Source organism: Hermetia illucens, chromosome 4, assembly GCF_905115235.1.
Source record: "Hermetia illucens chromosome 4, iHerIll2.2.curated.20191125, whole genome shotgun sequence".
In the NCBI taxonomy this organism is placed as follows: Eukaryota; Metazoa; Arthropoda; class Insecta; order Diptera; family Stratiomyidae; genus Hermetia; species Hermetia illucens.
The window spans coordinates 76,843,848-76,864,459 of record NC_051852.1 but is presented as its reverse complement, the minus strand read 5'-3'; the positions used below and the strand labels follow the sequence as shown (position 1 = coordinate 76,864,459).

The window sequence follows — 20,612 nt, the reverse complement described above, 5'->3', positions numbered from 1 at the left end:
GTATTGTTCCTTATACTGTAAATATTTTTATTTTTCTTCTCCATACAATTGTTTCGGAGGCTACGTGCCTCCTTCATCAGTGCTAGTATCTAGTTTAGGTACTAGCACTGATTAGATTAGGGACTAGTACCTAGATTAGATACTAGTCTGATGAAGGAGGCACGTAAATTAGATACTAGAACTGGCACGTGGTCTCCAAAACAATTGTATGCGGAAGGGAAATAAAAATATTTACAGTATAAGCATATGCGTTCAAATTCTGTGATAATATCCACCTTTAATGCATAGCAGAAAATTGCACCAGACTATCAAATGTTAAATGCGGTTGAATTACTGAAGCCCTTATAAATAGGTGATGTCCTAAAATTGTAGGCTATAGGATTTAATAGCATAACATAGTTGAAATAGATAACATTATAACCATTATCTTCCAAACCAATTTTAACAGGGGCAGCACATTATAATTTCTGTTTGAAGTTGTTACCTTTTATTTCAAGACAAAAGCAGCGACTTTCACTTCTTCAGAATCTGAAGTCAATGTACATTCCTTGTCTAGGTCATCTGAATAGTTCAGCAAGCACAGACTTCGAACGAATATACTGTTGAAGATATTTCATTCATCAACGCGTTACGTTCTTTTCGCCTCTAAAGATGTTGCTATTTTGCTTTTACACAGAGTATTTTAGGGTTTGTGTCCTCGTCTGAATTGCTTCACTATGCTGATTGTAGTTCTATGCCTTATTTTTCAAATTTTCATCAAATTCCGCTTTTTTTTTGTGTGTTGTCGTAGTTTTTTATGCAGGCTTTTTCCGATGACGATGAGCTGTCTTTTAATAAAAAAAAATCATGTTTCTTCGCTATTGTTACTCTGCATTTGTCGTCAAACTAATTGCTCTTCTTCTCCCGCTCTTAACACCCAGCAAAATTTACAATTTGGTTTTTCGATTTTGTTTTATTCTGCTACATATTAACTATAGTTTTCTTAAGAACGCTTTCCATATTTTCATTTGATTTCATGTGAATTGAAATATCCAAAGCGAAATCTTCGGCCTCACTCCTATTCGAGCAGCTGACATTGGCAATGCAAGGTCTGCACTTTCCTCTTACCATGAAATGATCCGTGTCACTTTATTTAGCTTCAACGCAGCATATTCTCATATTAATAGGTTACAAGTGTGGAATTTGCCCCTTGAGTACTCTATCGACTATAAAGGTTGAAAAAAGCCCCATCAGTTTCCTTTTCCAGCGATTTAATTTCCTAGAGAACTAAGACGCTGACTTTACTTCCTTCTTCAAGTATTTCCCATAAAACTTCATTTATATTGGGCAGTGGAAAATATCACGTTCCCATTCGATAGTCCATTTCTCTGTGCCACATTTATTGCAATTCGATCGATGCAATCCAAGATGATATTCTAGATTGCCGTTTTACCGACGTAAAGTTTTCAGACAGCTGGGTTTCAATGTCACATGATTATTTTTTATTCAGCGGCTGGTTGTTCAGTAAGTGTATTCTTAAATTCGTCCATGAACGCTACCTAGTGCTTATTTCTACGTAATTACGTTTCGAAACTCGTATATTAGTTAAGAGTTATCACAGTGATTTAGCGATAAATGCACTTCCGACAAATGTAATGGGCATATCATATTCAGAAGCTTTTCAATGAGGCATTTCTAACATTCTATTCGAAAATTAGTATTGAGGATCAAACGTTTAAATCAAATGCTCAAATCTTGACAACTTTAAGCGGCACCATGCCCATAACTGCTACCAATCAAAAAATTCTGTGGTTTGCATGCATGTCTCTCCTATTCATTTCCGTGTTTCCACAGTTGTGCATATTCGACTGTGGTGTTTTGAGTCATTATCCTTTCTATGTTCAGAATGCTAGAATGCCTACTGGATTATCTCCGAACGCGGAGCTTAACTTGATGCTCAACGGTTAGTTGGCGTGTTCCACGTATCAATCACACTCGTTTGTACTCCGTGCTCAAAAAACAATTCGTCAGTAAAAAATGCATTAGAAAAATCATTTTAATTACGTACAATTTGCCCGGAAGGTATAAAGCAACTAAGATCTTACTTGGAACAAAGGCAACTAAAAGACGTCATATTTTTTTAAGAAACAAAAAACAGTTGCCGTACACAACATACACGCTCTTGTGATGCTAATTGTTTATAAATATAATAGAGCGCTGCTGCTACAATAATTGTATATGTGTACTTATTTATATCAAAAGAGACTTGTGTTTTTCCTCCTTTGGTCCATATCACCGATGCAGGAGTACGGGTTTGACAAATTATTATTCCAATGTTCTACACCATGTAGCTCTTGAGCGAACCTCTCGTTGGCCATCCAGAGATAGTGGGCTCCATTTCATGTGATAACCCGCAATAGAGTAGTCGTCCTTCCTCAATGTGGGTCATTCCACTGGCATCCTTCGCTTGACATACATTCTCGAAAGGTAAAATTCCACAGTATGTTAAATGATTGAGAATGATGGTGATAAAATGCCCGTTGCACCTCTTCTGCTGCTCCTAGTCAGAGTGAGAAGCCTACATGTGATCATCTGCAAGTTCTTCGGTAATGCAGTATGCTATGTCGAAATCACTTCTGTTTTTCTCTTCAACGCAATGGTGATATCCCCTTTGTCATGGCATGCATTCTCTGCATTTCTCATACGCGTCGCTTTTACGATCAACAGAGCCCTCAGCTCTTTATATTCCTCGACTCACGCCTAAGTTTCCGCAGTCAGCCAGGTCTGGTAACGTTGCTTCGGAATGTGGCCGACAACTTCATCCACGCCAGGGAAAAGGGCACTTTTGATGACGCCCCACTGCTGATCAACATTTTCGGGATGGTGGTTAAAATTTTGCTTCGTTTGTGCAGAAGAAAGTTTAGCCCTTGCTTTGCTACTAGTATTTAATTTATAACGCTTTGCTACTAGCATTTAATTTATAACAAAACCCAAGTGAAGGTAAAAAGGTTGAGTGAGTAAGAATACACTAAATATTTCCTTCTTGTAAAAAGCGACTAAAGACCATAGAAATTAGTGATTTTTCTGAGAATTGAATATTCGGTTTCTTCAAATTGACCGAAAATGCTGGCAATATAAGCTCAACAGGCTTGGCCTAACCGAAGTGAAATGAAGGGACCCTGGACTATACTCCACTCCCTCTTGCGGCGCTGTGCTTGTGTACTCCGGAAAGCCTAGTGACAGCAGACATGAACCCTGTGCTGAAATGCTGTGAACGGTTCAGTTTAAAAGAGCATCTAATTATACCGTGCTACACAATGACGAAAATTTCCGATATAGAGAGAAAAATGCTATCTACGCTATCTAAATAGAGCCTTCCTAAGGTGTCATTTTGGCCATGGGGTATGATCTGAATGCCAATGTGGACACCATGTGACAATATCTTACTGGGCATGGTTTTAGTGACTTCAATAGCAACAAGGCGCACTGTTTGAGTACGGGGTCGGCCAAAAATACAGTTGGATTTAGACCGACTGGCATTGAAGAACTAATCAAATTTAGGAGCTGTCTTCTAAATGTGCGTAACAAAACATCGACATCGCCGATGTCCGTCGACATCGACCGCGAAAGCGAGAATCATCTGAGGGTCGCTTGCCTTCTAGAATTATCTAACCTTCAAAATGTTCCCGCACAAAATGTATCCTTGGTTTTATGCTATCTCGTTAAACATTGTATGATGATTGTGACAAATCAAACCATGTACTGACCGCATTATTCACATAGTAATCTATCGATTTACAACGTAAAAGCATTCTTTTAAAAAGGCTGTATGTACATATAATCAACAATCAAGAGAAAGCAGAAGTGGTTAATTTATCTGCTGGATCAAATACATACATTGTTGAAAAGGTTTCTATATCTACCACTTAACAATAACCTATGGAACAAATAAACACATCTTGCTTCCATCTCTGTGCTTTGTAATTACCGCGTGGTTTGCATACACTACTTCGACGTTTGGTTTAATCATTTTAAAAAAATTAAAGCTTTTAGTTTTCTGCTTTTCATCATAATTGTCTTATCGTCATTCGTTTCATATTCTGTCGTTTCAATTAATTTCTCGTTTTTACCTAAATCTATAAATTTGATTTTTCAAATCTAAATCATATGCTCTTCTTTGTTTTGCCTCATATAAAATTGGACATCTTTAAAAAAATAAATTTTGGTAAGTGCAATTGGTGATATGGTGACTGAGATGAGCAATCCCATACGCAATCTTGAAAAAAATATGTGTAGTCTAAGCGGAATATTCTTCAGTAATCAATAAAGTATTTTCAAGATAATTCATTACGGAAAAATAGGACTCGTCCTGTGCTGAAAATATTCACCTTCAACATGGACTGACAATCCTACTTTGATTGCTTAATAATTTTGCTTGATCGTCTTTCTCTTTGTTTTAGGTATGGCTGAAAATAATGCGTGGCCGCGACCAGTAAAAAAATACGATTCGGTTGGAGAGGATGATGTATTCATGGTAAAGATCTTCATTTAATTGCTGCAAATTATACTTCATTTCTTTGCTCTGATATTAAATTGACTTTTTCGCATCCGCAGACGCTTGATCTCCCTCGCTCTGATTTATCAGATGAACATAAATCTAGTCCCGAAGGAAGTGGAAGCCAAAGTGATTATACATTGCTCTTGATATATTTGCAAACAGTAATTATTTGTTTTCCCCTTTCAGAAAGCGGAGACAAGCCTAGCATTCACTACATATCGTGCGATAAACCACCTCCGCCACCTCCAACAACTACAGCTGCTGAACAGACTACAATAGCTCCCGGAGATAATTACTCTTATGTTCAACTAACAGCAGTAATAATTAAAAACCATGAAGGAATGAGATTTGTAACGTTTTTTGTCTTCATTGTTGTAGGTACATGATTATAACTATCCAGTTGTTGACGAGCCAGTAAGCACCGTGATAACGAGCACACGGCGTGATTCAACGTGTAGTTTAAAGAAACGTACAGCAATTGATGTACCTGGCGGTTTGCTGAAAGATCATCCTGGTTTAATAAAAAACCGTGTTCGTTGTCGGTTCTGTCATGAGTTTTATACGGAGGAATGGAATAAGCGAGGGGCATGCGAATTTGCTCCTGACTATTTCAGAAGTGGTTTGGAATGTATATCGGGAATGGGGTGTGCTCGTTGTATGCTTTATCATTGTATGAGCGATGCCGAGGGTGAGACACCGTCACATCCTTGTGAATGTTCAAATGAAAGTGGATGTACAAAAAGGTAATTACCAGCTAAAATTTGAAACTCACGTGTATTGTTTTCATTTTTGATTACATGAAGAGTACTTACGTTTTTAAAAATTATTACAATATCTTCTATTTATATTTTCTTACATTCCTTCATTACTATTTTTCATAGATGGATTGGACTGGCATTACTATCTCTTGTCGTTCCGTGCTTATGGTGTTATCCACCACTACGTGCATGCCATTTAGTTGGTGTCTCGTGTGGTATTTGCGGTGGAAAACATAAACCACAAGTTTGACAATTAGCGGAACCACGAAACTTCCAAGATTTTGATAAAATCGTTTTTTGATAACGAGTCGAATTTTCGATTAATATTCACGGTAAGTATATGACAAGGCGAATTTTCTGAGCATATAGAAAACATATTCTCAGTTCATACCTTATTCAACGAAAAGCCTAATTGATATAAAATGTAAATAATGAGTTGATGTCGTCGCTACTAGTTACCATACTTGTTCTAGTACGTACGACCGTATAATACTGAAGAAGGGAACAAGTTGTTTCCGAAATATCGGTATATGAGTACCATTAACCGTCATCATTAACATTTAATTTAATTGCCAGAAACACCACAGGAATATACTGAATTAAAATTGATGGTTTAGATGTTAGTTCCAATTTTGAAGCATTGAGGATGAAAGTATTCATTGAACTATCGAAAATTGTGCGAGTTAATTATCTCAGACCAATGCTGTCAGCCAACGGTAAATTGTGCTATAGAATGGCTATACTCATTAACGCAACTTTATGAAATATTGAATAAAAATTAGATAACAGTTTGGTACCAGTCACGCGTGATATGTCAAAAAAGCCTACTGTAAAGCAGGGGTTAAGTGTGACGCAGGAAAGCAAAAGTTGAGGCGCAGTTCTATCGCATGAACACAAAACATCGCAGCTCAGGACCTTTTCAAGCTGCGTCACGGCATCCTGCTTGCGAACATTCATTGATGCATTCACTTCTTTGCTTCACAAAACGTCTTAACTTGCGCCCGGCCTAAAACATAGGCCCAAATGGATCACTCTCTACTTTTTATTTTTATTTCCATCTTTATTTTTTAAATAAAAAATCCTAAATGAATGTATCGATTTATATTCGAAAAATCACAATTCTGAAAACACTACTACTGAATTTGAAAAGTCCCCTTACGTAAAAAAAAACAAGTTAAAATAAATATATATTTTAACTTGTTTTAATATATTTTTCAAAATAAGGATGTTTCAAGTTACATGGATTTTGATAAAAGTTAAGTGCTTGTTATTTCTCATCCTCCTCTCAGTTCCGGGTGTAGGTCGTAATCATCAATTATGTTAACATTCCAAAGACGTTCCGCTTACTGTACCGACATTTTGAGGGGAAAAATTAAAATGCGAATTTATGTAGTGAACTTTCAAACTCATATTACACCGGAGCTTTTGACAATATTTTGCAGTCAAAATTTTTGTTGTTGTTGAGAAAATAGAAGACTACTTGCTTATAGATACTGCCCAAGCGTTTTTTTCGTTGTTGTTCATTACGCTTTCAAAAGCGTAGTTGCTTTAGAAAAATCTCTTGATGAGACTCAACTTTATATGAAGAAGGAGAGGCAGTATTTTTGGTTTTGTATTTATTTATTTGCTCCAGACTTCGGGTTTCTTCATGCTGCCTTTTTAAGGTTTTGTTGAAAACAATGCTGTCTGTCTGTCACACGAACTTTTCTCAGAAACGGCTACATCTATTGACGCGAAATGGTAGAAAGGCTGGGGACGTGAACCCCCACGCACGTGGTGAATTACATTGCCACACATTGAACTTAAGGGGGCCCCATACACCTAAACGAGGGGTCTTTTTTTGTCCAGCGAATATATATATATGGGGTATCAAATGAAAGATTTAGTAGGACTAGTACTTTTCGAATTAGGTATCGATATTAATTTAAAAGAAGGAGAGTAAGGGGCTTCGAACAGGGTCAATTACTTCAAGGACATGCTCTCGGAAGCTTCCCAATCGAAAATACCTGGAAAAAGTTATGGTGGTCCATGTACACAGTATCTAGACTTGCAAATATTCTCCGTTACGATATCTACTCAAATGAAGTTATTAATATATATTATAATATATTTCGAAAATTTACTGCTAACCCCCCTTAAATGCATCCTAGATCCGTAAATTGTACTTGAAGTAATATAGGCTTTAATATGAAGCAGCTAACTCGGAAGTTTGGTGGAAATCCTACTGTTATTAACAAAGTTATTGTAGGTCAAATTTGGCTCTTTTGCATCAAATTACTAGTCCCTAAGAAATAAAATTTCAGTAGCAGATCGAATTGTAGATCGAGCTATATAAATGGAATTATCGTGTACTCAAATATTCCTTTATGAAAAGTAAACAAAACCTCTCATTCCATCGCCAAGCTTCTGGTTTCCGACTTATATGTCTTGCCCCTACCGTCCTATTCATAAATGAAGTGAAGGCATTTCGTGAATTCACATCGTTGTCCCATTACCATTCTTGGAACATTCAAGTCATCACAAATCACCCATTCGTGATAGAGTAATTGAAATTTTGTAATTTGATATCGTTCATGAAACTATAAGAGAACTAGGAAAAAGACAAGCATTAATATCTCAGAGATTATAGGAGAAGCTTTACAAGTTGCCATTCTATTTTAACAAAGTATATTGAGAATTAGGAAGAAGAAACTTTCTAGACGGCTAGGTTCCGACATTTAGTTATGTCGGATTTACTTCAGCTAATTGGGTCCCTGCCCAATTATCATAAAATTGGAAATATCAGACTCTAGTCTGGCCATCTAGATAATCATGTAATATCGGCATGAAGTAACATAAAGAATCAGAAACCATAAAATAAAATCGTTAACAGGGTGTGAATCTGGAACGCTCTGCGCAGGAGGGTAGCTAAGAACCAGGGTTTGACAATTTTCCTTTAATGCTGCCTTACGACGTTCTAGTTGCACACGCCTATTTTTGCTACTAGGGCTTGGGGGAAAAAAACCAAAAAAAAAATTACGCACGCAACCAATATTATCAGAGTGACATATGGCAACACAGAATGTCACGTGTTGCATTGAGGGAGGATGTCAGAAGAATTCGAAGTCCATAGCGGAGTATAGCAGAGTTGCACTTTTCACCGTTACTTTTCCTTCTAATTATAGGTTATGTTTTTCATCTTGCCTCGGCTGAAATTGGTTCAATAAAACATGTCATTTGTCTGCCTAATATCCATAGGAAATGAAAAAAATATTAGATCATTTTTTACATTTCATATAAACAAATATTGCTAAATACACGTGTTTTAAATGAAATCTGCACGTGCTATAAGAATTTAAGCTTCATTTTCAGATTCATATTGTAGAAAACATAAAAGTGAGTCAAAACTATCAAAAAAGCTTTTTGGTTATTGCACTGTGTTATTATTGCTAGTGAAATTCTTCTTCTTCTTTAGCCTTTGCCCCTTCAGTGCCGCGGTCGGCCCGTCTCGATCGATGTACAATTTTCCTAAATCATAGGCCATCTTAGCGTTTCAAGTCTTTATTGTTTCGATCAGCCACCCGAGGTAGTTTGCTGATAGCATTGATTCGAGATATTCAAATTATTTATTTCTCGGCAATTCGCTGCTACTAACAGTGATAGTGGCTACTATATTGAGGTCTGTCGTCAAAAGTTCTGTTTTGTTTTAATTTAGTCTCAGATGGAGTTTCCTATGGTGATCAATCCACACATTGCTGGAGATCAGCTTTGTTATGAGACGCCAGGAAATCAACAACCAAAGGAGCTCGTACATACCAGATGAGTATGACTGGCATACGGTCAACCGTCGTCTTTAGATCCAAGAGAGGCAGAGAGCGATGACCCTCGGATGTTTGTCCGTGAGTAAACGTACAGCATTTACTCCATGAGCAACCCCGCAGTTCTGGAAAAATTAATACAAGTTTCTTCTTCTTTCCTTCTTGGTTGGTATACTTATAAATTTGCCAATTGGCCCACGTTTTATTGAGGTAAAACCTTCATTCCAAAGCGAAGCTGCTGCTTACACAGGCTTGACGATCCCGACAGTTTCGTGGATTATGTTTTTAGCTTAATTCCACGTTTCTCCAATGCTGGTCGGCAATCGCAAAAGTGAGCTCATATCCTTCTTTTTTCTCCCGAGGTCGCCACTACGGACCAGTACGCTCCTCATGTCGTTTCAACAGAAGCTTGATTCGCAAGACAGCAACCAACGGACGTGACGGTGATAAAATGTAAGCGTCCAATGAGAATATAATCGATTTGCGTTTTACTATTCTCACTATAAAGTGTAGGAAGATGAGACAACCGTTTAGTAAACCACGTACAAGGTAGTGGGTTTCGGCGAGTTCGCTCGAAATCTGTGTTTTCATCCACATGCCCATTAGTACTACTCTCGATGACGGTGTACTTATCGGCAGACATGTTACAAATTTTTGTACTGAATAGTTGCCAGAAGGCGGTGTCTTTCTCGTCATCGAGTCTACCTGTACGGAAATCTAATTTTGAGGTATGTCGAACGTAGGGTGGGGTATTTGTCGCCTCATGTAATAAATAGACAAAGAACCACAACCCCTGGGTGAATTATGTATGGCGTCCTTTAATATTACTTATCCGTATGATCTGGAAGGGTAGAATTTAATATAATTTTTGCCTCGTGGCATCTTCGTCAAAGATTTTAATCTTCAGAGCCGGACTACAAATTCTCCAAGAAAACTGTCAGATATTCTGGCAAATATCCTAGAGTACCTTCCATTCTCTGAAAGAACTTCAATCTTCCTTTCATTGAATAGCTTAGTTCTCTCGATGTTTTTCCCGAAATATATTATTCCCTCTTACTTAGCTCTCTTAGAGTTTATCAACTCTGCGCGAGGGTTGAAAGCTCGGGCCATTCTGGTCTCTCGCCTGCTCCTCCAGTTGTTTGCATAAAATTGGCCGATTTTACTGCTAATTCTACTGAAACTTCTTATGAATTTCTTCGAGATCATTTTTCTTCAATTCATATTTCTACATATTCTCCATTCCTCTTTTAAATCCTTTAATGGTATTTCTTAACGACAATTTTGATGTTAACCCATCCATCCTTTAGTGAATCTGCCGACTCGTGTCGTTTTGGGCATATTGTGAAGGATTCAATCAATCAATCGAATACTCAACTGTCACTAATTTCCTTGAATTTACTAGCTTTGTCGCGAGTCTGTGAACAATAGAACAGATCCATACATTCTATATTGACTTCAGCAAAGCCTTTAATTTGGTTGATCATTCTCTACTTCTCAAAAAACTCCGATCGTGCGGCTTTCTATCAACTCTTTCTGTTTTCTTTTGGTTGCTATCGTACCTAAGTGGTAGGTTATGTACAGCCGATGACAATGGTTTTGCTTCGACTCCCTTCTTTTTCCTCTCTGTATTTTGGCTCCTTGCATATAGAAACAAGGATCTAAAACTATTTTCATTCGTTGAATTCTGTACTGGGCAAAGTTGTTCGTAATATTCTAGAGTATGCTTCCATGATATGGTCCCCCTACTACAACTGGTGCTGCCATGTAATATAGCCAGTTTACTGGTTCTCTCTTCTTTAAAAAAACCTTCGATACTCATCTTATGCTGATTGTCTAGTTTTCTTAATGTGGCATTTCTACAATAAATACGAATAACTTTGGTAGACGTTTGTTTCCTGTTCAAGCTTAAGAATGGGCTGATGGACTTTTCAATGGCTACCGTGGCCGTAAATTATGTTCCCATTCTTAGTTTTGTCGAGGTGCCTTTCGCGGAGCCCTTGTTACTTTTATTCTGCTGTGCTTCATATTTTTATCATCAACGACGCAACAACGTGATATTTCTATAATTGCTGCACTGTGTGATATCTCCCTTTTTATGTGTGAGACAGATAATGCCTCTTTCCCAGTCGTCAGGCATTAATTCACTGTCCCACACTTTGAACACAAGTTGATGAACCACTTAATGTAATTAGTCACCTCCATATTTAACCAATTCAGCTGTAATTCCCTCAGCTCCTGGCGACTTATGATTTTTAAGCCGATGAATTGTACGGACTGTTTCTTCTATATTTGATGGTGGCAGTATTTGTTTGTCGTCTTCAGTTGGTGGGACCTCCAACTCGCCGATGTTCGGGATGTTCAGTAGTTCATCAAAGTATTCAACCCATCGCTCCAATATGCCCATTCTGTCGGAAATCAGATTTCCCTCTTTGACTCGGCAGGATGAACATCGAGGTGTGTAAGGCTTCATCCTGCTAACTTGTTGGTAAAACTTCCGCGCCTGGTTCTATTTTCGAGCTCACAGACCTGTTTGTTCTCCCAGGCTTCCTTTTTGCCTCATTTAAAAGTAAGGATATGGCTACGTAGTAAGGTTTGTTTGTACTTGTGCTGCAATCTGTCGCTAGAGTTTTATTATATGCTTTATTAAAAAATAAACTAAATAAAATGTCTGACTATGCATATTTCACCCTACACCGAAATTAACTTCAATAACTGAAGAATATTTTTTCAAAATAATGACGTTCTTTCTCTTTTGAGTTTTCATATATTTAATACATATCAACTTATAGATGGAAGGAAATTCAATTCAATTTTCTACATTTTCTATTTTCAGACCATTTACCTCAATCATCACATGTTTAACAAGACCACAATATTTGCACACTGACAGGCAAAATAAAAACGTTAAAGGACAAAAGATAAATTCGATAATGCAGATTTTATGAAAATCAACTACAAATGCGCAACTGTAAAGCAAACACATTCACGAATGTTTGCCGAACATTCTTTTTTTTTATCCGAAGACAATATGAAGCGAAATTATGGATTCAATCATCCACAAGCGGAGACGGACATTTTCTGTGCATAAACAAATGGCACCGCACAATTCTTTCACTTTGAATTTCATGTGAAATAATTTAGAGAATTATAAGAGAAATAATTTACGGTACATTAACTTCAGCCCTCATTTGAAAGAGGAGCTAATGCGCAAAGATGCCCTTGAAATGGCAAATTTTTCAAATTACTTCTTTTTTGGAGTCATCCCATAAATCTTACAAATATTGTATAAATCATGAGAAAGCGAAGGGACATAAAAATGAATATTGGAAATCCAAGGAACGGAATTAAGAGATTTATTGCAAGCCAGCCAATTGCAGGAATTAAAATGGTTGCTGTAACTGACTAGAGAAGGTTTTTGAATTCACAAGGAAATGTATATGTGATGGAGTTTCGTAGGATCAACACATTTTTTGTTTTGTTTTCCATAAAAATGTCAGAAGTCTCCCCTTAGTATTAAGATATCGACAAATTGGAACAGGAATATGATTGGAGAAGTGCAGAAGAATACTATCAGGAAGGAGCATATTTTCATGAAGGTATAGTGAATGGAAATGCCGATCCAGTGGCAATTGCAAATGGCGCAGTTCCCTTTGCAAAGGAATGGCCATTTTGATATAGAAATACGCACTAATCTGATTTTCGATGCGTGCAATGAATTCCTGTTGAGGAACAGGAAGAACAGGTTGAAGTGCGAAAAGTACCGCTTATGTAAAGCGGCGCGACGATTTTAATGTCGAAACGAGAACAAAATCCTCGTGGAAAAGTATTTTGGAAATTCCACACTTGTGAAATTCTTACAATCCAAAATCAATGGAAAAAGTGTATAAAATTTAAATGAAATTTCCGTTTTATATATTTTTTTTTGTTTTTATAAAAAAATTGTTTGAAAAAAATTAAAACAAAAAACAAATTGAAAACAAGAAATAACTATAAATGTGGAGATATGCTTGTAGGAAGGTGGAGTTATGAATGAATTTTGGTTGAGTTTTTGGAAAAAATCCGATTGATTTTCCTTAGGGCTCATGGAAAGTCAATACCAATTTTTTCCGCAACATATGATTTGTTGATTTGTTCCTTTTGCACTTTTGTCTTTCGCCACAATTATTTCCTAAGCATTTGACGATGGTTTACGCGGACCTTCATTCATTTGACTCTCCTAACGTCCCTTGGATCGGAGGCTCAGAAGAGTGAAACTAGGACCGGGAAGTTTGTTTCCGTTCAGCAGAAAATATCCAAGGACTTTCATTAATGCCATTGAGTTTGCCTTGGTTGAAACTATTTTTGAGAAAATGTACAAATATCGTGCACCCCCACATGACACGCAACACATCTCCATGTATATATTTATGTATACTCAAAAAATAACCAGAAACGTGAGGATCTTTTTTTAACAAAAGCATTGATTTTTTCTAAGAAAAAATAAACAAAAAATATTCTTAAAAATTATGTATTTAAATTAATATGTCACATCTATGATAAAATTAATTTAAATTAAAACTAAATATCAAAAAATATATCGATTCGGGAAGGCGCATTATAGTGGAGAGAAATGAGGCACCATATTCACATATTCATACATATTATCTACTTGTTTATTATTTAACTTATCAAAGGACGTTGTCTACATTTATCAGCTATAATGCCGTTTCCCCCGTGAGAGAAAAAATATTTCGATGCAGCTATTTAAAAGTAATTATGTATTAAATATAAATTTAATGTATTAATCTTAAGAGAACTATTAAAAATGATGTTCAAATGAATTGAGAAAGATGAAAGCAGAAAAGCATAGTAAACTTATTGTCGTAACAATCAAAAGAGTAATTACAATAAAACCACATTGCAAAAACCAGACAAGATAAAATTTCTTATCCCATTTTTTCCTGAGCAGCAGTTCCGTTTTAGAATTCGAAATTTCTCCCTGCGACGGGGAGAAAAGAACATGAAAATTGAATTACGCGGAAACATGTTTTCCAGATTTTTAAATATCAAACAGTGTCACGGTGTTCATTGTTGAATATGAAAACTATTTTGAAGAAGTTATGCCATGCTATTACATGGCAGAGAGAAAAGAACATCAAAGCTAACAATACAAACCCGAAAGGAGGAAAACCATGGGAAACCGTAATTCAAAGGGCGTACATAAAATAAAACATAATACAATTAATTCTCTATTCAGATAACAATAAATATTACTAAATATAAAATATTAATAAAACACACATATTAAATATACATACGAACGCAAAAACAAAAAGGGAGAAAGTGAGATGAATCGAAATTGATTCATTTGAATAGAACATAATAAAAATATATATTATAAATAAATTAATGTATAATAAAATGATGAATACAAAAAGAAATGAAACATATATAAGCAAGTGTGTTTTCCCTCCTTTTCAGGCCCCCGTGATATATAAAAATAAATTATTAGAACCGGTTCTCCCTCAGTGACATATCCAGCCATTCACATGCCCGAAACAGTTAAGAATTGTAATTTATGTCGACGCATTTATTGCTTTACTCAGTACACGGGATGAATCTGTAATCCAGCAGCGTTGACATCTTCTATACAAGATGGCCCCGTTGACGGTGGTAGAAATATTAATGGTTGATAGCAACACTCATTTGAGCCAAATTGTTCCAAGAAATGGTCATTACTATCAAAGGGACATATGAAGGCCCAAAAGAGATAAAACGGCAAAGGAATTTGAAGTTGAAAGTGGAATTCGCTAGAGTTGCATCTGGTCACCGATATTATTTCTTCTTGTTATCGGTGACGATTTTCATGTTGCTCTATCCTCGCTGATGACATCTGCCTGGTCTCCCACCTGGTCATGGACCATGGTGAAATAGCTCTTGATTTGGAAAGAGGCAAGTAGAGTTGGACTGAACATAAACACCAAGAAAACCCAAGGTTCTCTGTCTGAGGAGTCATCGTACTCTTTCTCTAGGAAATGCGATTTCTACCGAACTGGATGTCGCCGGACACATTAACAGCGCTAGATCCGCTTTCCCTGCCTTATCTAAAATCCGGAAATGCTGCTATTTGCATGTCACGTAGATGTGGTTGACGCACTACATCTCACCAAGAGATAAATGTAACCATATATAATTTGGAGCAGTCTAAAGAGCTGAATCTGATATTATCAAGCCATCTGTACGATATCATGTTCTTATTTGGTTTGGTTTGCAACGTTTCATGCATTACATTTCTACGGCCCGCAAATCAGGGTTCATCGAGCTGTTTTTTTGCATCGAAGTGGTGAAAAATTATCAAAATTTGCGAAACAAATAATCATTCGTGCGACAGCCCAATTGGATCTGGGCCTTGAAGTATGTTCGAACATCTCATTCAAGACCGAAACGATACACTACAGTATACTGTAGGAGGCAATGTGGGCAGCATTGCGTTCGCCCGAGATTGTTGCCTTGATTGGATTCGGATACTCATTCACAATTGGTCTATTTGTTTCCGACATCTAGTCACGCTTCAATTCTCTTTGCCACCAGTGAAATTTGAACCGCGACAGTCTAGCGTTCTAACCACTAAGCCATTCGGAACAAGACAAAGTTTAACAGAATTTACTTTTGCATATTTTTTCAATAATCCTAATCCAAGGGCTAACCAAAGAATAAAAAATATTGTTAGAAGTCTCATTTACTACACCTCTGAACGAAATTGCTCCCAGCGAAGCAGCAAGTGTATTAATTATACTTACCGAAAAAGGTTGTCTAGGCCAAGCTGCATTCCCAGGGTTTTCGGTCAATATAATTCACATCCATGTCGGAGCAAAGAGTGAGTACGTCCCCAAAGTTAGTGCGGTCTTCCATTAATTAGATGCGGCCTCAGGACCAATCTATCCTTAAACAAAAACCCCACGTATCGAACTCAATCTTTTGGCTTGTCCTTTGTAACTCTTCTTGCAGTATAGACATGCTACTTTGCAGTGCCACTAAATTCATATTTAATTTTTTTCTTTGGGCGTCCCAGTCTGCCTTTTATATGGTGTTGCTTGCTCGATGGTCGAATGTCGATTTTCAAACTTTTCATCATTTCTTTGATATTTGCTGAATATCGTGATGTTTTCTTAACAAGGGATGTCAAAGCCCGCACTTCTTGGTGTTTCGCTCTTTTCTTCATAAAGCTGTCAATATAAGACGGGAGGAAACTTTTCTTGAACCCAGTCTCAACACGATATAATTCCTTCGCCCTTTTTGAATATTTCTGCACACAGAGGCACTAAGAAGACTCTGTGGATTATTACATGGAAAAGTGCCATTGTTTGTGGGTGGAAGTGGTTGGAATTTTTCGGAATTGTTCGTTGAGTATGGATGGGGTTCCTATAAAGGTCAAAATCCTGTTTGTTTCTCTAATAATTTGCTTCGCGATTTTTAATTTCAATCATCAATTGGAAGTTCCGAAGCGCTTTGTTCAACCTGAAAATGCCTACATATTTTGTCCAGATTTTAGGAAGTAAGCCTTTGAATTATAGATTACTCTCGATTCTAATCAGATTAAACCATGACACGGCTAACATTCAGCTGGTCAGAAATGCAGCAAATGAGACACCTCGAAGTAATCACCTGAAAGTTACCTAACATTAATTATTCAATGATAAAAATATTCAAGTCTCACCAAACTCCAAGTTTCTTAGTTTCCCTTGTTCGCCTAATGAGAATATCATCAAATAATTAAGAGAGTCCGGATAGGTGAGTGGTTAGAGCACAAGGGTGTCGTACGAAAGTTCGCGGTTCAAATCTCACTGATGGCAGTTGGATTGGTATTGACGTCGGATGCCAGTTGACTCAGCTGTAAATAAGTACATGAGTCATATCAGGGTAATAATCTCGGGTGAGCGCAGTGCTGACCACATTGGCTCCTACAGTGAACTACTGTAGTGTACCGTTACGGTCTTGAATGAAGTGCCATAACACACTTCATGGTCCAATATGGATTGTTGCGCCAACAATTATTTTTACCGAGTTGCCACAATCTCGGCACATGCCGGATTTTACCTAATACTAGCACTAAGTGCCAAGCATTTAGGCTGCGATGATCCTACCTACTTAATAACTAAAGGGGCGCTTGTAATGGCGGCCGGTGGTAGGTCAATGGGAGAATCCATCGAGCACGTATGCAAAATAGTGTACTTCTGCATGGTTTGAACCAGCCAGTGCGAAAGTCCCAGGACATCAAGTGAAGCCGTGACGGATTTAAGTACAATACCTGCAGCTGACAATATCATGAGAACTACAACCATCCGCTCGAGACGCCAAATTTCTTTGATTTCCCGAGTCAGTGGCTCATAGTTCACCTTCTTGTCCACGTATTTTCGTTCGATGTTGCAGTTAGGGGGATAGCAACATCAACTATATACACGGACCGACCCGTCTTGTCAACTAACAATACATCAGGCTTATTATGTAGAGTATGGCGATCAGTCAGAACTTGCCGGTCCCAATACATGCTGTGCTGCATGTGGTGAGGTATTGCACCGGTGCCATAAGAGTGCAGCCAGAAATGAGATGGTCCAACGTCTCTAACGCGGAACCACACATTCTGTACTGGTCATTCTCAACCCGTTCTTTCATGATGAGCTTTTTATAAGCTCGAGTAGCGACCACGCATTCCTGAATGGCACACATGCACCAATTCGTCTCAGCAAAGAGCTCCCCAACACAGCCATCTGTTTGACAAATAGCTGCCAAAGACAATTCACGTATTTACCGTGCATATCCTTCGACATCCATTCATCGATCCGCTCTTGGTCCAGCTTCACCCCACTAAGAGTATTGAAAGATCGATCCTTCAAGTTGAGTAGAGTCAGTCCATAGTCTGCCGTGCAGACAGCCGCATGCAAGGGACTCACCTGTTCTTTGCTGTAAAAATAAGCGCGCAGCGAGTAGACTTGGCGATGATGTTGTACCGCCACGTCAACCACGCCCCTACCTCCGATATCACGAGGCAGGTTCATCCGCTCTACGGATGACGCATTCGGAATTTGGACATAGTAGTCCGTATCCACCGCTGGACGTTTTCCAGATCGGTCTTCGTCCACGGCAATATTCCGAATGCATAAGCCAGTGAAGGGATAGCGAATACATTTAATGCGCTTACCTTATTCTTCCCCGAGATGTGTGATTTCAGCACCAGCTTCACACATGGCAATAATTCGGACAGCAGAGCATCCTTCAGATCACCAACTCGAGCACGGTTTCCTTGCAGAATTCCTAGGTACTTGTAAAAGTCTGCCTCGATCATAGCTTCAATGTGGAGGTGACTCGTGGTGACCTTTGCGGATGGCCTGGCTTCGACACTTGTCTACTCGAAACTCCATCCGAATATAACAGCTGCACATGTCCACTATTCACAACAGACTTCTAAGGTGGTCGTCAGTACCAACACACAGCTTGATGTCATCTAAGTACATCAAGTGTGGACAGCATAGCATCCTTCAGATAACCAACTCGAGCATGGTTTCCTTGCAGAATTGTATAAGTACAATGTACTTGTAGAAGTCTGTCTCCGTCATAGCTTCAGTGTGGAGGTCATCAATGCTATATCCGGTATGTGGCTCGTGATGAACTTTGCGGGTGGCTTGGATTTGACACTTGTGTTTTTGGAGAAATAATATGAAGGATAATGGTTTTTGATGCTTGGTGATGGTAGATTTAATAGTTTAAAGCAAACGATATTTCCTATCAGTCAGAGGAACTAGAATATCTAATCAAATATAAGCCATTTATAGATTCCCGAATAAGTGCTAATCACGTTTCAGGCTTTGTTTTTGGAAGAGGTGTGCTGTGCAATACACAAAACCTTTGATACCTGAAGCATCCAGCTTCCGATTTCCCAACTTGTTTTCATTAAAAAAAGTGTGCTCAATATTTAAAAAATCGTTTTGTGCTAAAAATGGAGGTTCATGCAATAGATAAATGATGTACACGTATACACAAGAAATTTCAAGTAAATTGGTGGAGTAGTTTTTGCGAATTCTTACAATGTTCCGGTGGCCTTTGAGAAAGAAGGCATAAAAAGTTTGTAACGCCACAAAAAAAGGCAGGCCGCGTACGTTTTTAAGCGCTGCAAAATGAAAGCTAATCTCCGGATAGCTGAGTGGTTAGAGTACAAGGTTATCGTACGTGATTTGACGTCGGACACCAGCCAACTCAGCTGTGAATGAGTACCTGTGTCAAATCAGGGTAGTAATCTCGGGCGAGCGCAATACTGACCACATTGCCTCCTATAGGGTACTAAATCCTGTAGTGCACCATTACGGTCTTGAATGAAGTGCTCTAATACATTTCAAGGTACTGATTCAAATGGATTGTTGCGGCTACGATTATTATTAAAATGAAGAAGAAAGAATATATCTATTTGAAATTTTAACCAAGTTTTCTTGAAGTACTTTTTTGCCAAAACGAGCAAACAAACGAAAATGGAACAATAAATTTAAAAGTAGGTAACCCCTTTAAGGTTAACGGCGTAACGACCGCGAGGGAAGAGGAGAGGATCGCTGAAGAATAGAAATAGTGGGCCCAGGAAGGTACTTTGTGGTTAACGGCGTAATGCAAACAAAGGACCATGAAGAGAGAGAAGGTCGCTGAAAAATAGAAATAGTGGACCCAGAAAGGAGCTTTGCAGTACACAAGAGGCAGGAAGGGACAGGATATGCAAATATCAAAAGAAAGTTAGAAAGCGAACCATCCAATGATTGGGCGAATTTCCTACTTTCTGTAGAGAATTTAGACGAGGATGGTGAAAACTATTAGTCAGTGGAAGGTGGCAAAGTCAGCTCTTAACACGTCATTCACATACATGGCTCTCAAGGAATTTGGAACAGAAGAAGGGGAATGAAATGAGATTTTTCGCAACTGTATGATTATCAGTCTAGTACGTAGGGATAATGAGGAAAATGCCAACCTCCGAGGCATACATTAAAATTTATAGAGTACGGGAAATTCGTTACTTGGTTTTTAGCAGCTAACGTTGGTGTCAAAGTTGCTAATGATATACCTGGAAGCGGAAGGAGGCTGCACTCAGTCGATGGAGAGAGGAAGAAGAAGAAGGAAAGATATACACCGAGGCGAGCCAGCAGAAGAGCCTGCAACCCTGATGAAAGTGAATGCAGGCTAGACTGAATTGTGGATGCTGCGGATAAGAGACTAGAAGGGCTTGAAACTTTGGTCACATGTTAAAGGGGTACAGATGAGGCCAGGGCTGATTTCCATCCTTTGGGATTGGCTTTTCGAAATTTGAACTTGGCAAGCTTGTGCGGAAATTGACATGGGCGATTTGCGCATCGAATTCAAGACCGGGACAGTGAACACCAGGAACGTCGTAAGAAGGAGAGAAACATCTGAATATTGAGCAAAGCAACGCATAGGCAATTTGGAGATTTTTTGTGAGGTTGAACTAAAGAATGGTGTTCATAAAGATGCATAAGATATGAGAAAGAT

The 20,612-nt window shown here is 38.1% G+C and overlaps 1 protein-coding gene across 4 annotated transcripts in view; it reads left to right on the top strand.

Annotated features, from left to right (window-relative positions):
• LOC119654664 (sprouty-related, EVH1 domain-containing protein 1) overlaps positions 1-14,521 on the top strand; it is a 47,093-nt gene extending 32,572 nt beyond the window's left edge. Inside the window, exons 4-9 of one of the 4 annotated variants that reach the window (XM_038060158.1) lie at positions 4,440-4,513; positions 4,594-4,663; positions 4,724-4,851; positions 4,916-5,280; positions 5,419-5,627; positions 11,926-14,521. In XM_038060158.1, the coding sequence (XP_037916086.1) occupies positions 4,440-4,513; positions 4,594-4,663; positions 4,724-4,851; positions 4,916-5,280; positions 5,419-5,545 (764 nt within the window). In that variant the 3' untranslated portion in view covers positions 5,546-5,627; positions 11,926-14,521. Of the gene's footprint in view, positions 1-4,439; positions 4,514-4,593; positions 4,855-4,915; positions 5,281-5,418; positions 5,628-11,925 lie in introns of all 4 variants that reach the window. The other 3 variants (XM_038060159.1, XM_038060157.1, XM_038060156.1) reach the window with 3 other exon arrangements.
• The last annotated feature ends 6,091 nt before the right edge of the window (positions 14,522-20,612 follow it).